The 23724-nt window shown below is 35.4% G+C and overlaps 1 protein-coding gene across 1 annotated transcript; it reads right to left on the bottom strand.

Moving 5' to 3' along the window:
* Positions 1 to 12560: 12560 nt before the first annotated feature.
* On the bottom strand, positions 12561 to 21980 carry IBSP (integrin binding sialoprotein; the record flags this gene model as incomplete). The annotated part of the gene is made up of 6 exons (XM_081049017.1): positions 12561 to 13076; positions 13618 to 13779; positions 17980 to 18042; positions 21625 to 21702; positions 21794 to 21844; positions 21927 to 21980. 6 exons carry the CDS (start codon positions 21978 to 21980, stop codon positions 12561 to 12563), a joined length of 924 nt encoding a protein of 307 aa, XP_080905143.1.
* Positions 21981 to 23724: the final 1744 nt, after the last annotated feature.

Here is a 23724-nt window from a genome sequence, read left to right as displayed (position 1 = left end):
AATAAAAAAAGCAAAAAAAAATTAAAAACTCAAAGACACAGACAATAATTCAGTGGTTACCAGAGGGTAAAGGAGAGGGGGGGAAATAGTAGAAGACAGTAAAGGGGGTCAGTCTAAAAATATATAATACCTGGAGGGGTTATTTATATTAGAACTATATGTGAAACATCAATAAAAGATAATGTAAGACTTATTTAACCCATATCAAGTGATAACTATCTATAGTTAAACACAACTTTAGCAGATTATAAGTGATATCTAATGCGAGTTAAATGTAAAGTCCCAATTTCTCCTAACTTCCAAAACAGAAAAAGAACAAAATACAACAAATAAAATGGGCTTTGCACAGCTTTAGCTTAGAGAATCATGTCTTTTCTAGTTCAGGCTAATCCCTATTTTTGCTTCATCCAAATTCTGAAGCTCCTCTTCTGAGTGTCTGGAACTGGTTTTTAAAGACTTGCCAGGACTAGAATATGAGCTGTTGGCCTGGGCCTCTGTTGATCACAGCCATTCAACCGTGGATTTTAGAGTATTTGAACATTGTCATTGACAATGGAAACATTCAACTCTGGTAGCTTTGGAGTCAAACAGACCAGAGTTCAAATATTGACTTGTGGTATCAGTTGTTTAAGCAACTAAATGGGCTTCTGTGAGCCTCAATTTCTCATCTGAAAATAAGGAGCATAGTAATAAGCTAAACTTTAATTGAGTGATTACTGTGATCCAAGCATTGTTCGAAGTGTGGTGCATTAATTCACTTAATGTTTTATAAGAACTCTATTCTGTAGGTACTTTTATTATCACCCTCGTACTAACACTGACACATCGAGCAGTTAAGTGACTTGGTTAGGGTGACAGATCTAGCAAGTATAAAAAGCCAGAATTTGTAATTAGGCAATCTGACTCCAAAGTGAAGTTTGGAAACCATGGCACTATACGGTCTCATAAAGTCAGCATAAACATTAAATTAACAAATGTCTACAAGACACTTAGTCCAGTACCTTCTTTTAAATTAAGTGACAAATGATAGCTATCGATCCCACCCATTCTTCCCATCATTAAATAATAATCTGGTGTTCATATGACAACCTTCTGTATCTCTTTCTGTGCTCTATTTATTTTCCTACCATATCTTCTTCTACGACTTATTTAATAAGGGGGCAAAAGCATTGAAGTAAGTGAAAGAAATAATAAAGTTGAAGTTTAAAAGTCATTTCTCTAGACATCATAAATATTGACCAAAATTTTAGCAAAGTGCAAAGGATTTGATTGAGACAGAAACAGACTCACAAGGAAATGGAAGTAAAAGAGACAACAAGAAAGAGTGCTCAGTTAATTATAAGACTGAACAAAAAAATAAAGCTATATAAAGAAGAGACATATGAATACCACAAAAATGCTTATTTTAATATTCCATGAAGGCAATGAATAATTCAGGAATTTCTATAACAATTAGCATGTTATGCAGTTTTAAGGTTGAACACTGTTCCATGATATTAACTTTATACTTTTGAGTGATTCAGGTAAAAGTGTAGGCACCTGATATGTGCCTAATTTATGCGTATGGTAGAAAATATTGAAAATATTAGAAAATATTGGTTGGCCTTGGAAAGTATTGGGTGGCTTTTTCATTGATATTATTTTATAGTTTCAGATATTTCTCAAATGTGCCTTTCCTTTGTTTTTCCTTCTTCCCAAAGAATTATAGTGTGTGAAAGAGATTTCCCCTTCATCTAAGTGATGGGAAAGCATCTAATTCTCTCTAGATGAAGCTGTGTTCTATGAGACAAAATTCATGTAATTTTAAGAGAAAAAAATTGACTTGGCTACTAGTCATACCAAGGAGTAAACTGGTAGTAGCTAAATATATATGCTCCCAAAACTACAATGAATGCAAAGCTCAAAGACAAAGAAAATCAACTTGAGCCTTAAATTTAGAACCTACAATTGACTAAAGCATAAAAAGCAAAAAAAAAAAAAAAAAAAAAAAAGAAGTCTGTTCTGGCTGGAAGGCTTACAGAGAAGACACTCTGGGGGAAAAAACCTGAGAAAATGAGAAAAAATCATTTGCTAAAGTTCTATGATTTCACTGATATGTGGTATATAAACCAAAAACAACAAAAGAACAAGACAAACAAATGAGAAACAAAAACTCATAGACACAGACAATAGTTTAGTGGCTGTCAGGGGGTAAGGGGGGTTGGGGGGAGGGCGATGAGGGTAAGGGGGATCAAATATATGGTGGTGGAAGGAGAACTGACTCTGGGTGGTGAACACACAATGGAATTTATAGCTGATGTAATACAGAATTGTACACCTGACATCTATGTAATTTCACTAACAATTGTCACCCCAATAAATTTTTAAAAAAAAGTTCTATGAAATAGAGATGTTACTTCTACCCTCTTGAAACTTGCTCTCTAGATTGAGCTTGAGCTTCACAAACTGAACATAAGTTTCCTAAAGTTTGTGTGTAATAAACAGTTTTTGCTATAAATTTCTTAGGAACCAATAAAAGATGAAGATCAGAGTTCCATAAAAGTTTATCTATCCTCACACTATTTCAATTAAACTGGAAAACACAGTAAAACAAAACTAGGAAGCAATAGAAAAGGGCAAGAAATGGACACTTGAATTTTCTTTTGGTTCTTGGTTCATGGTTGAAGAACAGACAACTCCACCAATGAGCCACCTAGCCTGGCTTTCCTGTGCCAGGCTGACATGTAGGGTTGTTCCTCAAAGAGATTTTTAGATGAAAGTAGTCCATAGCATGTGTTTCATTTTGTGGTGGCTTTTTCATTTCTTACCCTTCACTTGAGTAAGAACAATCATTTAAAATATTAGTTAACTACACTACCAGTTCCAGCTATTGGACTCTCATCCAGGAATAAGGTTTTGTGTGTTTTTTTGTTTGTTTGTTTTCCCAACTATTTCTGGAATCTCCCACCCATCTTCTCTATACTTGTGTTCTAGGCCTAATTGCTTTGATATACATTTTTAAAAACTTAGTGTTGTAGACAATCTTTTTATTCTGTCACCTACTTATTCTTAACATTATTAGGTAACACATTTCTCTGTATTATTTTATGCAGTTAGATATAAATATATACTATATATATTTCCATGTATTCTTATGTAAAATAACTATTTTCTAATTTACATACACAATAAATATACAGTATTTCCCCTTCTGAACCAGGGGTGGAAATCTTCACAGTGTCATAAGTGAAAAGGAGGATCTTGTTTAGCAATCTCCTCTTTACCATATAGACCCTTAAAACTGTCAAAGCTTTAGGCATTTTATAGAAGTATTTATTCCTCATCGATCTCCAGAATAGAGTCCAGAATAGGTGTGCTTGGAGTCTTGCCCTCTGTTTAGCAGAAGAAAATGTTTCTGTTTTAAATATGTTCACTTACAAGTATCAAACCATATTCATCCTAAGTTTAAAAAAGGTCATTTTTTTTCTAAAACATCACTTACAACCAACTTTCTCATCTACCCTAAAATTATTTTTATTTTTAGTTTTTATTATTTTTTTCTCTCAGTATTTGGGAATTTCAACAGAAGTACATAAAAATTCCAGCCAGATACAGAACCACAGAGGGTCACGGAACAGCGTGAAGCTAGCGGTGTTCTTTTCTCTAGGCTATTTGTTTACTCATTCAGCTATTACTAGCAAAAAGAAGACATGTCAACATAATTTTATTTTATTTTTATATTAAAAAGATGTCTTAGTACACCCTAAAATGTAACTCAGAGGATGTAGTTAAAATGTAATTATAATGATACCAACCCTTTTTTTCAGGACATGATGACATTGCTGGAAGTGGCTACAAAACTTTGTTCTGTGACCTCAAGGGGGAAATATCTCTTATTCTCAAAATAGTCTTTTTCAGAGGTTGCTGCTTTGTTTTTCAAAACCAAGAATCTTCTTAGGAGACAAAATATGATGACATTTACTAGCTAGTTATTCGCTGTATTGGACACATACTAACATTTTCTTACTAAATTGGAGCATATCTAGTCTTCTAAGTTTTTAACTTCATGTTTATCTGCATTGTTTTTTTTTATTTTAGCTCTTATGCCTTTCTTAATTCTCATGAACTCAGATTTTCTCCATGCTTGTCAGTTCCTGTTCCAGTTACCCATTACTATGTAACAAACTATCTCAAAATTAGTGGTTTAAAACACTACTTTTTTTTATTATCTCTCAAGGTTCTGTTGGTTGACATGGTTCAACTGCAAGTTCTTTACTTGGAATCTCTCATTTGGGACATTCAGAGAGGGGCAGGTGTAGGAGTTATCTGAAGACTTGACTGGGCTACATATCCAAGATGGCACCTTGGTGCTTCTCCACATGACCTCTCCAGAATAGGCTGGACTTCCTACTTGGTGGCTCAGGACATTAAAAACTCATTAACTGGATTTGCTGGTCTAAGAATAAAAGTTCCCATGCAAATTATGTCTGTTATATTCTGTTCTTTATCAGGAGGCCTCTCCCCTCCTGAGACCCTCCGGGGTCTCAAAAGAAGAACGGAGAAATTGGTAGTCCAGTTTTGTGGGCTAAGCCTGGAACTGTTATGAAGTCAATGCCATTATACTAGTCAAAGCAATCAGATTCAAAGGAGTCTAGAAATAGATTCCATGCCTTTACGGAGAAGTGACAATGTAGCTTTGAGAAAGAGCTTTTTTAATGGGACCTAGTGTTAGAGCTATATTTGGAGAATACAATGTGCCTGAATCAGGTATTAAGCATTTACTGAAAATTACTTTCAAAATGTTTGGTATACTATATTAATCAGGGTTTTCCAGAGAAACAAGAGATATCTATATCTATATATTTATATATCTATATCTATATCTATCTATATCTATATCTATATCTCTCTATCTCTATCTCTCTATCTCTATCTCTATCTCTATCTCTATCTCTATCTGAAGAGATCTATATGAGGGATTGGCTCACATGTCTATGGAGAATGATAAATCCCACCACATGCCATCTGTAAGCTGGAGACCCAAGAAAGCCAGTTGTGTAAATCCAGTCTGTATCCAAAGGCCAAAGAAAACAAGGAGCAGATGGTATAAATCTCAGCCCAAGAGCAGAAAAAGACAGTTGTCCTAGTTTAACAGGCAGGAAGGCACCAAAGAGGTGAATCCCTCTTTCTTTCACCCGTTGTCTATTCAAGGCCTCAAAGAATTGGATGATGCTTACCCACACTGAGAAGGGCAAACTACTTTACTATTTGGATGATAGTCTTATCCAGAAATGCCCTCACAGACATTTCCTGAAATAATGTTTCATTTGGGCACCCCTTTGCCCAGCCAAGTAGACGCCTGGAATTTACCATCATGGTCCTGGATTTGATGATAACCCATTCTACACAGTATAAGTAATGGTTTGTGTTGTGCAGTTGATTTTGTATAACTATCCTAGACCTAGAATCAAGATCAGTTTTTCCCTCGGTTGGCTAAGGGATGAGACTTACCTGATAATGTTTGTCACAAAATTTGAAATGATAATTAGTATAGTGAAAAATTATCTTTAAATATTATTTATCAAATATAATACTTGATGTGTTTAAATCTAAGAACTATAGGAAGCATTTTATTAAGTATCTGCACAAAGGTGACAACTCACAGATTACTATATCGAGCACCAGAAATTTTAATGAATTTTTTTTAAGAGTTTGAAACAAATACCAAGTTTCAAGTTGGAAGGAAAGAAAAGATAATGAGTTCACTGATAGTTTGTTTATATCCTAAGTAATTCAACAGCTAAATTTTTAGTCAGTTCTTTATAGTTATGACTTTATACAATCATCTAAATTAGGATTCAGCAAACTATGGCCTGTGGGCCAAATCTGGCCCATCACCTATTTCTGCAAATAAAGTTTTATTACAACACAGCCAGCCCATTTCTTTACATACTGTTTATGGTTACTGTCTATGGCTACAATGCCAGATTTGAGTAGTTGTGACAGAAATCATAGGCCTACAAGGCCAAAAAAATGTACTATCTGGTCCTTTACAGAAACAATTTGCTGACTTCTGCTTTACAGAGAAAGTTTGATGATTCCTGACTAAAATAGTAAAGATTGATTGCATTTTAAAAAGAGATAAGTCCTGTACACATTGATGGAGGTCTTATCTTCTTGGATGCTGGTTGTCATGAAATACAAGAAAGAAACCTCCTGAAAAAGAACAGAATACAACAGAATGTAATTTACATGTGAACTTTTATCCTTAGATCAACAAATCAAGTTAATCAGTTTCTAACTTACTGAGTATTTTAAAAATGTAAGGGTGGAAAATATTTACAAAAGATAAAAAATATGAAGAATAAAATGGCAATAACTACATATTTACCAACAATTACTCTAAATGTGAATGGATTAAATGTTTTAAAAGACATGGGATGGCTAGATGGATAAGAAAACAAGATCATTACATATGCTGCCTACAAGAGATTCACTTCAAATCGACAGACACACAGACTGAAAGGACAGAAAAAGATATTTCATGAAAATGGAAATGAAAGAAAAGCTGAGGTAGCAACACTTATACCAGACAAAATAGACTTTAAAACAAAGGTTGTAGCAAGAGACAAAGAAAGACCCAGTAATTCCACTTCTGGGTATTTATCCAAAGAAACTCAAATGCTAATTCAAAAAAAAAAATGCATCCATATGTTCACTGCAGCATTATTTACAATAGCCAAGATATGGAAGCAATCTAAATGTCTATCAACAGACGAAAAGATAAAGAATAATGGTACATATATATAATGGAACATTACTCAGCCACAAAAAAAGAATGAAATCTTGCCATCTTCCACAACATGGATGGACCTAGAGGATATTATGCTGAGTGAAATAAGTCAGACAGAAAAGAAAATACCACATGATTTCACTTATATGTAAAACCTAAAAAAATAAAATATACAAGTGAAACAAATTCATAGATACAGAGAACATTTTGAGGGTTGCCAGATGGCAGGGGGTTAGGGGATGGGTGAAAAAGGGGAAGAGATTAAGAAGTACAACTTGGTAGTTACAAAATAGTCATGGGGATGTAAAGTATAGCATAGAGAACATAGTGAATGATTTTATGGTACTATATAGTCAGTAATATAGTATGGTGTCAGGAAAAAGAAATGGTGGTAGGAAATCATCAAGGCCAGTCGTGAAAGAAGCAGGGTATAGAGTTTATGTCACAAAAAATAAATTGAAAAAAGGGGGATAGTCAGTGCTCCCATAGATTAAATATGGGTGTCCTGGACTGCCAGCTGGGGAGGATATTGATGGAGGCATCATGTTGAATGAGATAAGAGGGACTTGAAATGAGGGGATGGGACCTAAGGTGATGATGGGGAGAAGGGCAGAGTCATCTCTGAGAAGCAGCTGCCCTGTGGCCACACAGACATCCACCCCCGTGGTGTGGCCTATGCTGGGAAGCCTTTCAGCACACCATTGCCTGGTGAGGGCCCACAGGTCTGCCATGGATTATCTCACAGAAGTAATCCTCTTCATGCCCTAGGACCTTTTTAAGCTCATCCCAACTCCCCTGTGTGGCCGACCTCTTTAGAATGGCCCAGGACATTCAAGCCTTCCAAACCTTGGCATCTGGAACAGATGTGTAGGAGAAGAGCCCTGCTGTACTTCCTGGCAACCTTGCCTATCTGCATATAGATACAGAGGCAAGGATTAACCGCAGTCTGACCCAAGTCTTGGCAAAATGCCCTGTGATTCCAACTGGGGCAAGAAGGGATAAGCAGCCTAGGGAGGAGAAGCCACAGGTAGTCTCTCACCCACCTCTGTATCTTTTGGGAGATTGTCATAGGGCTATTTCTTATCCATCTCCCTAGTGTCAGTTGAGCATGAACCTTTCAACCTAGCCCCCCTTCTAGGGTCCAACCGGATAGACTTCTGTGTAAGACTATCCATTTGGCTATAGGTAAGAGCTTGCTCCTCAGTAGCAAAATTACCTACCACCTCTGCTGTCCGTCATCTGGCCCTTACAACTCAGTGTCATCTGCAGGACCAAGGTTGCAGGGAGCTGACACCATGCTGATCCTACTTTTGCTCTCTGTGTAAGTAATAAACTGACTCCATAAAGGAACTGTGGTGTGCAACCTAACATCTGCAGTTGAGATCCTTGTGGCTCTGTTACAAGTCACACTGTCATGTAGGGAATGCTTGACAGCTTGACAAGGGACAAGGTGTTGTCCTATTTTAACAACAGCATAAAAGGGTGTTTTCCCTGTTTACTAGCAGTTACCATGCTCAAAAATATTCTTCTTTGATCATCTGAGCATGACATGAAACCTATAAAATTACATCTTATTAACACTTAAGGACAAAAGAGTAAAGCATCATTAGTCTTGTTACATGAGGTCTGACAATGTTGCTAGCCTTTTTTGATATCAGAGGGATTATTCATTATGAATTTGTATCAACTGGACAAACAGTTAACCAAGTTTACTATTTGGAAGTGCTGAAAAAACTGCATGAAAAAGTTAGACGACCTGAACTTTTTGCCAACAATTCATGGCTCTTGCATCATGACAATGCACCAGCTCACACGGCACTGTCTGTGAGGGAGTTTTTAGCCAGTAAACAAATAATTGTATTGGAACACCCTCCCTCCTCACCTGATCTGGCCCCCAATGACTTCTGTCGTTACTTGAAGATAAAGGAAATATTGAAAAGAAGAAATTTTGATGACAGTCAGGACATCAAGGGTAAGATGATGACAGCTCTGATGGCCAGTCCAGAAATAGTTCCAAAATTGCTTTGAAGGGTGGACTAGGCACTGGCATCAGTGCATAGCTTCCCAAGGGGAGTACTTCAAAGGTGACCATAGTGATATTCAGCAATGAGGTGTGTAGCCCTTTTTCTAGGATGAGTTCGCAAAGTTAATTGCCCTACCTTGTATGTGCTCTTATCCAAAATTTCCTAATCTGAGTCCTAGTTGAATTCACTTGTCTCCACAGGGTGACCTTTCTGTATAAAGAAAGAAGCTCTGATTGGTAGATATGGTGTGGACCCTGGAGCTGTCTCCTTTCCTTCATTTACTAGCCATATCATCTCAGGGAGTTGCTAAATGTTTCTGTAACTCAATTTTCTTACCTTTAAAATGGAGTCAACATCCAGTAATTGTTAGAATTAAATGAGGTGATGTATGTAAAATGTCTATAACAGAACTGACACCCAGTAGGAGTATAATAAGTGTTAGCTATAATATTAATGAATGCAGTGGTTCCAAACTGTAAGGTACATGAGGATCACCTGTCCACCCGCAGAGTTTCTGGGGATCAATTTGGGGGTCTGAGTCAGTAGGTCAATTTGCATTTTTAACAAGTTCTCAGTTAGATGTTCATCTAATGAGAACATCTGATGACTACAGTTTGAGAACTATTGAGTTAGGATTCATTTGCATGTAAACAACAGAGACCTACAATCATAGTGGCTTAAAGAAATTTATTCCTAGAGCTTTGGTGTCCAGGGCTGGTGTGGTACTCCATGGAGCCAGACTTTTTCTACCTTGTCACCTTGACATCCATAGACTGTTGCTTTATGCCCACTGTCACAGATAGAACACAACCATGGTTGAATTCCAGCTAGTAGGAGAGAGAAATTGGAGAAAGGGGAAGAACACAATACTTCTCTGTAAGGAAACAACCAAGAAATTGTACGCAACAAGTGTACACATAGCCAGAACTTAAATCAATGTCCACGTATAGCTTTAGAGGAAGTGAAAGAAATGCAAATTTATTCTATAGCCACAGGCCCAGCTAATAAGCCAGGCTTCTATTAGAGAAGGAAGAACATATTAACAGGCATTAAGGAGCTCTTTCACAGCTACAAACTGCTTTCTGCACGTGAACAAGGGCAAAAAATAATTTCTATGGGTAAGAGAATGTAAATATCCAACATAACTTTCCCCCAAATATGAGCATAGCTTATTTGGTTTTTTATCTTTTCTCCATTCAAAAGAGCCATTTGATTCATTCTTAGGGTAAGATTACATCTTCCTCTGGGAAGAATAAAAATGTTCTCTTTTCTTTCCTAATAATTCTGATTTTCATCAAGTTTCTTCCAGATGGGCCATCAATGGATACTATGAGGGAATACAGTGTATAGAGCTTTAGTGAGGAAAGTCAAAGGGAATTTGGAGAAGCAAGAAGTCTGCAAGGCTAGCTAGCTAGGATGGCAGAAGGAGGCTGGAATTCTAACATGTGATCCTAAGTAGGAAAAATATTGTAAGAGATGGCTTCCATGAAGAGCTTTTGCGTGATATGACTGAGAGAACTACTGTAAAGGGGCATTATTGGTGTGCCCAGGAGATGGGTTAAATCACAACCCTCACCAGTCCACCCTTTGTGAGAATTTCATTTTGATTCCATCTAGGCCCTGGGTAGTTGGTTGTCTACAGGCTTCACCATCTGACTACCCCCTCATGCTGGTGTCTCGGCTAGGCCATGAATCTTTCCTCTGCTGCCATTGCCTACTCCAAGAAATGCCTTGCCATAGTTCTCCTAACAAACCCCACTAGTCTAAAGGAGATTCCTAGATGTTTAGAGCAATGGTGGGGAACAGTTACCATTCTGTGCTCAAGTATCGAAGTGAGCTAGCTCGATCCCAGAGGTAGGATCGCAGGTACTGGCCACCCACATTATATGAGTCAAAAGCAAATGAAGAAAACATAAAGGAAAAGATTAACCAATTTTGCTATGTGAAAATGAATGACTGTAGAATATTAATAAATAAACTTCACAGATAACCTCTTTATACCTGATAGAGTTTTGTGAAGATTAAATGAGTTAGCAATAAAGGATATTATTGGAACAAATGGGAAATTTGAATATGGACTGTATATTAGAAAATATTACCATTTCTATGTTAAATTTCTTGAGAATGATAACAGTATTGTGGCTATGTAGGAGAGTTCCTTGTTCTTATACTAAATGCTGAAGTATTTAGGGATGAAGCATCATGATGTCATAGTGTCTGCAATCACTCTAAGATTTGGCAAAGAAGTATATACACAAATATGAAGAGAGGTACACAGAAATAGAATAATATAACATAAATATGACAAAATGTTAACCCTTGGTAAATCTAGGTGAAAAGTATAAGGGTGCTTATGTACTAGTCTTCCAACTTCTTTAAAGGCTTGGTATTTTTCAAACTAAAAACTGAGGAGACAGTGAGTTATGCATGTAATACCTTAACAACTGTTAGCTATCAGACTAAAATCACTTAGAGAACAGGTTTCTTCAATTTCATATGCCCAGTGTCTAAACATTGTATGGGTCCATAGTACATGCTCAACACACCTTATAAATGAATACAAATAAATAAAAAGATGGATAAATTTTTGTCTTCTTGCTTCTTCCCACTATCTACTTTCCTTCACTACTCCCATTAGAAATTGGCTTTTAGATTATATTAGGCGTAAATTGCAGTTAAGGGTTTGCATACCAGCCCTCTTTGTGTGTGTGTGTGTGTGTGTGTGTGTGTGTGTGTGTACATGTGTAAGAGTTTTCTACCATATCCCACTCCATACTCCACCCAAAACCAAAGTAAGTAGGAGTAGTGTTGCCAGATATGGCATAGAACATTCAATCAAATTTGAATTTCAGCTAAACAATGAATTATTTATTTAGTAAAGTATGTCCCAAGGGTTTCACAAAGGCCAAATATTGCATGGAGCATACTTATGTTAAAAAATTATTCATTGTTTAGCTGAAATTCAAATTTAGCTAGGCATTCTATATTTTTATTTGTTAAATCTGGCAGCTCTAATAAAAGCCATTTATTCCCCTGATGTACATGGCTGACCCTGTCCACCAGCATGTCAAAATCTTAGTTATGTTGACTTATCCACAAGAAAAGGTTAGTAGTTCTTCTGAGTTTTAAACCATAGTGGAAATAAGTTTTTAATGCTTTAGCTGAATTTTCCCCCAATTTGTCTCACATTTTTCCATTCTGAATCTCTCATTTTTCTTCAAATAACACATTTGAAGGATTGCGTTTTTATTTGTGATTAAACCCATAAGTAGAATATACAAACAGGTCACATAAAAATACATGAGGTTGATAATTAAACTATACAGTGTTGGATAGGTAGTATGATTAAAGAACTACACAATTATTGTATACAGTGTCTTAATGTCAATGAATCTCTTCTTAGAAGCACTCCTTGAACAAAGAGTATGTTTTAGCTGCTAGTAATAAAGCAAACACTTTGAAAATACGATTTAGAGAGCTACAGCCTCAAAACATTCACTCAAACTCGATCTCATGGATTGGTTCACCATTTGATAAATGGCCTTAATTTACAATGACCTCTCAATAACATACCCGGGAAAAGTAACATGAAGCCCATTACTTGCAGAAGCAATTACAGAAGATCACTTTGGAACAGTAGCACCATTCCACGTTATAATATGCACATGTGTTCTATTGCACCTTCCTGAGTTGAACTTTGAAAATTGTAGCCACATGAAGCACCAGAATAGATGAATTCATCCCAAGCTGGGCCTTCACTGGGGTTAGTAGTAATTTTGACCATCATAGCTATCATAGCTACGCCCTTTATAGTAGTTGTATTCATCCTCATAGGCTCGATAATTGTCCCCTCGAGGTTCCCTATTCTCATTTTCATAGACTTCATAGCCATTGTCGTATTCATTGGTGCCTGTTTGTTCATACTCCCCCTCATATTCAGTGGTGGTGGTTTCACCCAATGGTGGGGATGTGGTTCCATAGATCTCCTGTGGTAGAGTTGTAGGTTCAAACCTGCCATTGTCCTGTTCCCCAGCCACTGTGGTTCCTTCTGCATTGGCATCAGGGACACTTTCTTCTTCCCCTTCTTCTTCTCCGTTGTCTCCACCACTGCTGCCATTGCCATTTTCTACATCTGTACTGTTGGTGCTGGTGCCATTTATGCCCTGCCCATTTTCATCCACTTCTGCTTCGTTTTCTTCATTTTCATTTTCTTCCTCTTCCTCTTCTTCTTCTTCATCACTTTCCTCCTTTTCTGTAGCCTTCTTTCCTGTTTCTCCAGTCTGAAAGGAAAATTTTGAAAGAATCCAAATCTAGGCATGAAAAATGTAAAACAAGGTCATAACTTCATCCAGCACAGGCTGTACCGATAGCCTTGTTCTGGATGTAATTCTGAATTGAAGCCAATTTAACTAACCAAAAATATTCAGAATTAGTACCTTTGTCATTGGGTTTTGATAGGGAAAAAATGTACCTGATGAATAAGACTTCTCTGTGGGAGATGCTTTCTCTAGCTTTACTACTCACTTTCTCTGTCTTAGAATCCTCTTCTCTGAAATGCAATGGCATCTCTCAGGACTTTTTATCCATTGCTAAGATGCTTGTCCTTAGTCTTCCGTTATAATGTAGAAAGTCAGTGTAATAACGTGGGAAGAGAACTTGCCTGGGAAAAGGTCTTTCCTTATTTGTAAACAGGAAAATTATGTCTGCTCTTGCTTTGAGTTAAAGAAGATAATATAAAATATTCTGTGTATAGTGTCAGGATAACCTTGGACTTCAGTAAGGACGTGAAAATCAGATTTAACATTTTGGAAGAATTATTACCTTGGGAAGTTGGATTGCAGCTAGACCTGCAGTCCCTGTTTCAGGCGTGGTCTCCTCTCCATAGCCAGGTGTCGTAGCAGATAGTGTGGAGTTCTCAGCCTCAGATTCTTCATCTTCATTTTCATTAGACTCTTCATTGTTTGCTTCTTCATTTGACGTTTCCTGGCAGAAATGTCCAGAGCAAGAAAATTTATTTTAGCCAAAAGATAGCTCAAAATTTGTTGGAATCATGAAGCATTGTTGGGAAAAAATAGTTTATCCCTCAGCCAGCTCATCACCCAGTGTTGACAATTCTGCTTCCTCTTATGCCATTTGCACTTCTCACTTCTAACAACTCAACTCAAAGTTATCCCATTCTATAGTGTGTTTTAGATATTCCTACATTCTATTTAGTCAATGCAAAAATATTTGTGTAATAATTTCTGTATATCTTACTATCTAGAATCACCTCACACAGGGCTTTGGCTCTTAAAGTACATCAATTAAAGTCTCCGTAAGTAATTAAAATAATTTAATTTAAGTAATTAAAAGTAAAGTCTTAATAACTACTACAACATGGGAGTAAATTAATTCTATTTGCTGACAAATAAGCTGAGAACTTTATATCTTTTTTTAAATTCTTTATAGCAGCCCAGTAGGTAGGATTATTGCTCTTACTCTTTAGAAAAGGAAAATGAGCTCAGAAAAGCTAAATAACTTGCTTAAGCTCTCAGAGTAAGTGATGAAGCTATATTTTTCTAATTCAAAAAGCTGAGTCTTTTGTAGTGTACCATGAAGTTGTTGATGATGATTAGGATTTATATGAAGTATCCACACTGCACCTAGGATATTTTTTTCAAAAGAGAATTTTTTTTATAAAAACCAACTCCTTTCAAACAACTTTGTAGCATACCTTATTTACTACCAAAAAGAAGTGAATATATCTTATTTGCTTTCAAGTTTATTAAAAGAAAGAATGACATACGTAATTCAAAATCCATCTGCTAATATGTAAGCCAGTCCTGTGCCATATGCAATACTTAAAAGATGTCAGGCATTTGACACAAAATCAATTTTTCTGTGCAGTGAAGAAACTAAACACTCCAAGAAATCCTTAGTAATGTGTTATTGCATGATATGTTTTTTAAAAACTACCACTCCTCAAATGAATGCTTATTATAATCTTTAGTATTTTAGTTTTTTTCCTTTACTCCATATTGTTAGGCAATTGTTAACTGAGTTAATCTCACAATGTAATTCATAGCTAATATTAAAAGTCAGGAATTCATGCATATGGAATTCATTTACTTTAACTGAGTCCTGGAAAATTGAATTCATTTTAATGCATTTTTAAAGATACTTGATGTTAAGATAACTTCAACTTGGAACCATATATTTTAAGATGTGAAAACAAACAAAACTCAGATTTAGCCTGCCTCATTATTAAAACAAGTGAATAAAAAGATTATGTTTGTTTCATAAAATTTGTAAATTCCTCTGTTTCAATGAACTCTAGGAACTACTAGGGTCTACCCCAAAACAGTCTCTAAGCTAATTGTGCCAAATTCCCATAAACACCATACTGTTCATTTATTTTTTCATGTTTATGCTTTACTCCAACACAATAAATCTTTCAGAGATAGAAGAGGAAAAATCCTTAGAGTAAGAGAATATACAAGTTGGGTCGTGTACCCTAATTTCAGGTGAAAAATCTGAGGTCCAGTAGAATAAATGACTTGTATGAGGTCAAACAGATAGCAGTTCATGAATGGCAGGGTCTATAGGCCCAAACTCCCAACTTATTGATGTCTATGTTTTCTCCTACAGCACCCTTCTTTTCCTACACTCCTCATTTAAGGACATCCTGTTGTAGTGAGTTAAAAGGAAAATAGGTCAGTCTGTTGACAAATATTTTAGTTAATAGAAAAATTAGCAAAATTTGTGCTTTAAAAAGTATTACTAACCCACTAGAATGTCTAAAGTGACTGAAAAAAAAGGTATTGATGAGAATGTGGAGCAACTGGAACCCTCATATACTGACAATGAGAGTTTACATTGGTATATCTGCTTTGGAAAACTGGTTGCATCTACTCAGGTTGAACATATGCATAGCCTTTTGACTTAGAAATTTCATTTGTAGGTAAATTGGTCTCTAGAAATGAATGCAAATAGTCACCAAAAAGAGCACTAGAATGTTTATAAGCAGTACTCTTTGTTATAACCCAAACTTGGAAACTATTCAAATGTCCATCATCAAAAGAATAATACATTATGGCCCTTTCACATGAAATACTGATAATGAGGATGAACAATTTATAATTACAGAACAATATGGATCAATCTCTGAAGTTGAGAGTGGAATAGGCCACATACAAAAGAGCATATGCTGTATTATTCCATACAGGTATAACACACAAAAATAGGCAAAAGCTATCTATTTGTTAGGAGTCAAAATACACAATAGTCGCCCTTCGTGGGGCATATTTAATGAGTAGAATGGAGATCAAAGCCTGTGTTGCTTTTTGATATGGGTGATGGTTACACTTGTGTATTCAATTTCTGAAATTTCAGTGACCTGTATTTATGATAATTGTGGTTTTATATATATATATATATATATATATACACATATATATGTATGTATGTATATAATATTGTATTTCAATAAAGATTTTATATTTATTGAAGCTGAATAGTTTAGGAGTGTAAAAAATGTATAATTACCAAATAGAAAATATGCCTAAGCACCTTCTCATGTGAATACAATTCCTGGGGACCCTGTATTCAACCTAAACTGCCAATGAAATTTTAGGGAAGTAACAGGAGGTTATAGAATCTCTTCAGAATGGAAGACTCTCAGTTTTAGTCATCCACTTTTCCATTATCATTTTTAATGAATGATTTTTAGAGCATTTATTCCTCTGAAGGTTTAAAATCAAACCACCAAATATTTACTGGGCACCATATATGTATAAAAAAACTATGCTAGCAGTGTGAGGAAATACAGAAGAGAGTACAGTACTGTTTCTCCCCAAAGAGGGATGGAACTTATGGACTCTAAGTCCCCTGCGTCACGGGGAGCTTGTAGGAAAGTTCTGGGAGAACCATAAATGTTCAGAGATTGTTGGCAAAGTTTTGAATGTGTGTGATTTTGTCAGAGTCCTAAAGGAGTCCTAATCTTTCTCAATCCCCAACCACCATCGCAATAAATGAAGAACCATTGTCAAAAGGGACCTAATCTAATTGGGAAATCTAGCAGGGCAAGGCAATTTTACAATCACTGTACAGCAAACAGCTGGAATTAAATGGATTACTCTAGCGTAGTTCTTGTGTAGGATTACTATATGAAATGACAGGCAAAATTTTAGTAGGGGATTAAATCCCAACTACTGGGATTTAGTAGTTGGCATTTTTCCTGCTACTGGCTTGACATTCTTGTTAGGGCCTTCCTTTAAGCTATTAGTAAAATTCCAGTAAATTGTGGTACTGGAAATGTTAATCATATGGTTGAAACAATTAAAATAATTATTTGTCACTTTTAAGGTTCCCGTACCGTTTTATTTTCAAGATAGTAGACATTTATCCATGATCCACTCTTGACTGTCATTGTCCATTCATAAATAGCACCTATGAACACCTAAATTTAGAAGGTTCCTAAACCAGTGGATTGCTATAATTGGCAATCCAGGAAAATGTACCTAATTAGTATGTTTACTAGGGCAACACTGTCAGTTATAAACATGTTAGCACAATTGCCAAGATATATAGATGAATTTTAGCCATGAACTACACTAATTTGTTGTAGTATATCAGATTGGATATTTTTACATCTTGAGTATGTGAATTTTTGTAAAAACATGAATTTTATTATTAGACATAAAGACATATGACACTCTTATTAAAAAGAACAACCTTACTTTGTGGGTCAATAAAGTCAGATGAATCACAATAACACAGTAGAGGACATAAGATTAGTCTTCATCTACTACCACTTAATAAACTAAGTTTAAGTCCAGTCCTTAAAACAAGCAGTGAGTTTAGAACTATTATGTACTTGTCTTTTAGCATCATAGTCTATCCACCTAAATATAAATAATACTTACCTTTATATCAGAATTTATACTTCTCCCACTTAAAATGGAGACACTTTTAGTTTTGTGTACCACTTACACGTAACTTTAATCCCAAACAGCAATAGTGTTTTAAACAGCTTATTTTAGTTGATTCTAATTTAAATAGCACTCTACTTACCCAAAATAGAAGACTGTGGGCAGTTGGTAAGCTGGCAATGGCTATTTGCTGAGTCCTGACTACAGTACACTAGTTTCCTATTTGTTTTTGTGCTGCCTGGTTTGTTGTGAAAAACCTACAGAAATTCCTTACCTCTTCCTCTTCCTCCTCCTCTGAGCTATCACCATCTCCATTTTCTTCAGATGAGTCACTGTTCTGAAAAATATATGCACATGAATTCATACACATATGAATATGTAATTAGGTTTACATTTATTTACTTAGAACTGTTCTCATGCTAACGTGGTAAAGATATGAGGAGATTGGGAGTATAGAAAATGAGGTTAGAGAGAAAAAGGCATTTTACACTGATCAAGATATACCTGGGGTGCCCCAAAAATGTATATACGTGATTTGCATTCATCTTTTGTTATCAATATTTATTATTACAATTTTAATACAGTTTTTTTTCCTTTCTTAAAATATGTATACATTTTTTGGCACCCTCTGTATATGAGATGTTCCATTTTCAACCTCAAAAATACTGACAATATGTTGAAACAGTTGTATGTAAAAACTAGAGCAATGACTCAAAAAATTCCTTTACTCTGAGAGAACAAAAGGACCAATTTCTTTATTTTACAGAGAAGGACTCTGAAGCCCAGAATTGTTGTGACTTCTCCAACCAGTTCAAGGTAAATCGTGGGCTAAGGCATAGATCACATTGTTTTATTTTCTTTGTAAAATATGAATAAAATGATGATTAGGCTTATTATAAAATATAAGTTGTTACTGGGTGATTCTCTTAACTAGTGAGATTTCCTGGTGAATTTAAATTAGAATTTTACTTGAAATTAAATTTGCACATAATTTTAATATATTTCAACTTAATAAAAGCTAATCCCTAAAATGTTAATAAATATATATGGAAAATCAATTCATTTACTCATTTAGGAGATTTTTTCAGTACCATCCCTCTCAAGAACTCAATATTGAATGACAATAAATTAAACCAAAGAGTCTGTCATAAAAATGTAAGCTAATGAGCTTTGCTACTTTTTAAAAGAAAATATAAATCTAAACATATGCTTTTAGAGCCTTTAAGATAGTAGAGGAGATTCTTCATCTTTCTCCGGGTGATAATCCAAACTGAATTTCCCGTCTTTTTCTGCAAGCACTCCTAATGGCAACAGGTATACAAATAGGTACCCCACTTAATATTCTTTCCTTTTCTATCATGTAAATTTTAACTTTGATTCTCATGACCCAGTTAAGTTCCTTGGGTCTTAGGAAATACAGCTGTAGAAGAACCTCAGGGTTAGAGATCAGATCTGAGGAAACAATTATGTCCCAGTCCTGTTCAGAGCCATCCTGCTGGGCTCATTCTTCAGGTGGCCACACCAGCCACCCAAGGAAAGGGAATGCTTGTCCCCTGGAGCCAAGAATAACCTCGAGTGGAAAAGAGAATAATTAGACCTGCTCTTCCGCTGGCATGACCTAATGGCTGTGCCTTCCCCAACCCAGAGGGTGAATAAAGAATAATATTATATTTGAACTATTTTTATTAAATTATATATAGAGGACAGCGTATTTACGCAGCATATTTTGTCTCAGTGGAAGTGTTTAATCATTTTTCAAGGTTTCTCATGTCTAGCCCTCTTCCTACCCCAACCACATCACTCTTCAATTAATATCTACATTGAGAACAGTTTTAAAACTGCATGAAATGCCTTGGCATTTTCTTATTTTCCTTTCTTTCATTTATGCCTTCATATATATGTATGAAAGACTTCTGGAAAATCAATAAGACTTAGTGACAAATTGGTAATGAAAGAAAGGAAAATAAGAAAAAGAAGAAAAAAAAAATATATATATATATACCATTACTCCTTCTAACTTATATTACTCCAGTTATTCAATCCCTGAGCATTGTACTTTCCAGGCATTGTACTGAGAATGAGGGCCATAGCAAGAGATGAGGTTGGAAATGTGGAAGGTTTCCCTGTATCAAGCACTGTGATAGCAGAGATGAGTTCAATAAAAGAAATATAACATAAAGTTCCTACCCTCTAAGAGTTTACACGCTAGTCAAGTATCATTTGAATCATAACAAAGCAATTTCCTCAATTAAAAATGCTTAAGGTGTTAAGATTATTTATACTTCCATTTCTATAGTCACACAGATGGATATGCTATGGGCTATGGCAGACTGTTGATAGCTTTGCAAACAATATAACATATTTCATGTGAGTTGATATTTTAGAAATGATTATATACTCTTATAAACACAGATTTCAAAGCCAATGCAGCTTAATCCATTTTGGGGTGACAATCTGGGCACTAAATACTTAGAAGACTTAAGAGGATAATAATGTGCAAACCATATACATAGACATGTAAGGGAAAAAGTCCTAGAAATAAAACTTTGCAAAATAGGAGACTAGATAAACACTAGGTCAGACTGTTATATTGAGAGACATACTTTCTTGGATTCTTTATTAAAACAACTAACTTACAAATTCTACATTAATTAAGATGGACCTATTTGCATATAACTTGTGGAAATTTTATATATTAAAGATCTACTTAAAGATCTATGAGCTTTGAGTCTATCAATAGTGAAAAGTTGAAGAGGTAGTCAGAAACTTACATTTATTATCATTTCCATTTTATTTAAGAAAGAAAACAAAGCAAACTTTCAAATGAGCAATGTTTATTTATGGGCCTGAGGTGAACCAAAGAATGGAAGACAATTCTGAAAACCCACAACTACTGTATCACTTGTGCTCATATTTCTGTGGCCACACACATTCCCCATAATTATTATGGTGCTAGAAATACTTTAAAATTATCATTTCCTATCATTGTATGAGTTAGAGATGGTTTAGCCCAACATATGGTAGGGTGCTATGCCAAGCCACTGTGCTGAGACATCGCTTTCAGCATCCTGACTGCTTTTAGTGTCTCAGGAGTCCTGGATCAAATGGTGCATGATTGGTGCCCTAAACCCAAACTCTATAGGAATAAAAATAGCACAATGCTGTTTAGATGTATATTTAAAATCAACACCACACCCTCCAGTTTTCAAAGGCCCTCTTCACGGGTAACCCAATAAAAACAGATACTCTCATTTTTAGTACTGAGTTAGTTTCCTTTCTGTTTTCAGATTTTAAAAATGTTTTGTTTTTCTTGCCAGCATTTTAGTTTACTTCACAAATTTTTCTCTTTCTTCTGTAGTTCTTGAGCCACACTTCCCTTATAATTATGCTCCAATGTATGGCAAATTTATTGCTCTAGTGACGTACACAGGTCAAAGGTTCAGAAAATCTTCAGTAGTCACCGTTGATTATCAAGAATGTGTTTTTTTAAGGGTCTCTACATTTTATAAAGCCAAATTTTTTCCAACCAATTAAAAGACTCTCACTTATTGGATGTAAAACGGCTGTATGACAGTATTGAATCAACTATAACATGACAATTAGTGAGAGGCCTTAATTGTCAACAACTGATAAAATTGTCCACTTTTGTCTGTGAGCTACCTGAATTCAATGTGCCAAGGTATTTGCTTTTATTATATCATTTTAGACTGGGTCCAAATGATTTTACTCTATGTATATATTTCTGCTTAAAAAAGAACTTAGGAATAGATTTTATTTTATTATATTAAAAACAAACTTTTTGTAATAAGTAGTCTTTCTGGCTGAATTTCAGTAAGAGTTGAATTTAGGTGTTTTGCAGTTAAATTTGATTCCCTTTAAGTTGTAATGGGTGAGAAGGAAAATTAATTTTTATGCTTACCTGAACTGGAAATCGTTTTAGAGGAGGATAAAAGTAGGCATGCTTGTAAAGGTAGTATCGCGGTCTGTACTTGAAGACCTGCATAAACAAAATAAATGGTATATTCGTGTTTAATGTGCAATAAATGTAAAGTGTAGTCAGGTCAAGGAAGTGTGCTAAAATTAATTACCCCATTTTCTTCAGAATCCTCTAATTTGGCTCTTCGGTGAAAATGTTTCATCTGTTTAAAAGAACATTTAATTATAACATATTTCTCTCTTTCACATAAAAAGACAACTATAGGTTTTCAATAAAAAACTTACCGAGAAAGCACAGGCCATTCCCAAAATGCTGAGCAAAATTAAAGCAGTCTTCATTGTGGTGATTGCTTCTGGAATTAATGAAGTGGTAAAGTTAATAAATATTAACACTAAGAATGTAACTGTTTGGCTCAGATTAGATGAAGTATTTAATTTGTTTTTATTTTTCTGTCCAACTATAGTTTTAATTAATTGAGACCAAATTTCTGCTTTTGTTTTAAAGTTGTTCCTTCTATTTAAGTGACAGAAGACTGACTTTACACACCTGTTTAAATAATCCTGAATTCCATATTTGGTCTTAACCTATCTTCTGTGATTTGTCACTGGAAGACCATTCCATCAACTGCAAAGGGCTTGAATGCTTAGCATACTTCACATTGGGGCTAGGAATTCTCCTAATATCATTGCCATAGGAATATCAGCCAAGTGAATTGAATTGTTAGTGTAGTTGTGTGACCTATTTGTTTTGCTTAACAAATTAAGCAAAGATAAATACATTTAAATGATTGCTTTTATGTCAATAATTCTACAGACATTTCCAGCTTCTAAATAGCTTTTGAACTAAAAGGTCATTTATAAAATGGAGACTACGAGCCATTTTCTTATGAGTATCTTAGAATACTTGGTATTGTCTTTTATGTGTGTGAAGTGATCCATAATATGTGAAATACTATTTTCATTGTATGTTGCACCAAACAGCCATGTTTAACTAAGGATGGTTCTATGAGGAGAATTCATCAGTTTCACCTTGGGATATCAGGGGAAAATTTCCTAAAGTTAGGTTTTTCTCCAGTTCCATTTAAACTTTCCATCACTAGTGGGGGAAACTGCCATGGGATGGATCAGGGGATCTCCAAGGTCAAGGAAGAGTTAAAAATGCAACTCTCAGAGTGGGGATAGTTCTCTAAAGGTGTTGGGTTTGCAGCTATGCAAAGATTTCAGTTCCACATAGATTCCTCATAGAAAAAAGGAGAGAGATAGTGAGATCCTATCCAATTTTATTGGATTTAAATCCAATTTAACAGAGGTTGGATTAAATTTCCTGCAGCCTACTAACACCCATTTGCACTGACACACACATTTAAGCGAGAGTGCTTTCTCACACAGAGTGGCAGCCTTGGCAACGTTTTAGAAGCAATACGTACTGGTGATGGCAATTCTCCCATTAACACATTTAGAAAAGTAATATATAAAATGTATAAAACCCATGTCATATACTGTACCCTGAAGGTTGATTTTGCGTTTTGTCATCATTAAACAAGATTTATATCATCCTTATTGAGTATCTGCACTAAAATAAACATTAGACAACGTAAGGCTTGAGGCCTGGAGAAGCTGTCTTGGGTACTAAGTCACACTCTATTTGTGGCAGACTGGGTCTTTTGAGTTTGATGCCTACACACTTCCTCACAGCCCTCTCTACTTTAGTAAAGTGCTTGATGGCCACAGCAAGATAAAGAGGCTTTGCCCCTGAGTGGAGCCCATTTGTTTCAGAAGTTTTCTGTGCTCTTAGGGTGCTCTGAGTAATTCTTTGAACTTTGCCATCCGTTATGGCAAAGCCTCTTTATCTTGACTGTTGCCCTGCAACTTCATTGGAAAAGGGTTGGAATATTATAGAGCTTAAAAACTTAAAAACATGGAACTGTAAAAAGAGTGTTGATTACATAAATTTCTCATAACAAGCCATAAAAACAACTAGATGAAAACATAGCAGGGATAATATAAAAAGAACCAAGCAATTCATGTAGGCAGTAATTGGCTACATAAATAAAATCTCATTTTATTTATTTTGTAATTCAGC

The sequence above is a fragment of the Rhinolophus hipposideros genome, assembly GCF_964194185.1.
Source record: "Rhinolophus hipposideros genome assembly, chromosome: 1".
NCBI classification, from domain to species: domain Eukaryota; kingdom Metazoa; phylum Chordata; class Mammalia; order Chiroptera; family Rhinolophidae; genus Rhinolophus; species Rhinolophus hipposideros.
Note: the sequence above shows the minus strand (reverse complement) of the source record. Positions and strands in the feature narration are given on the sequence as shown.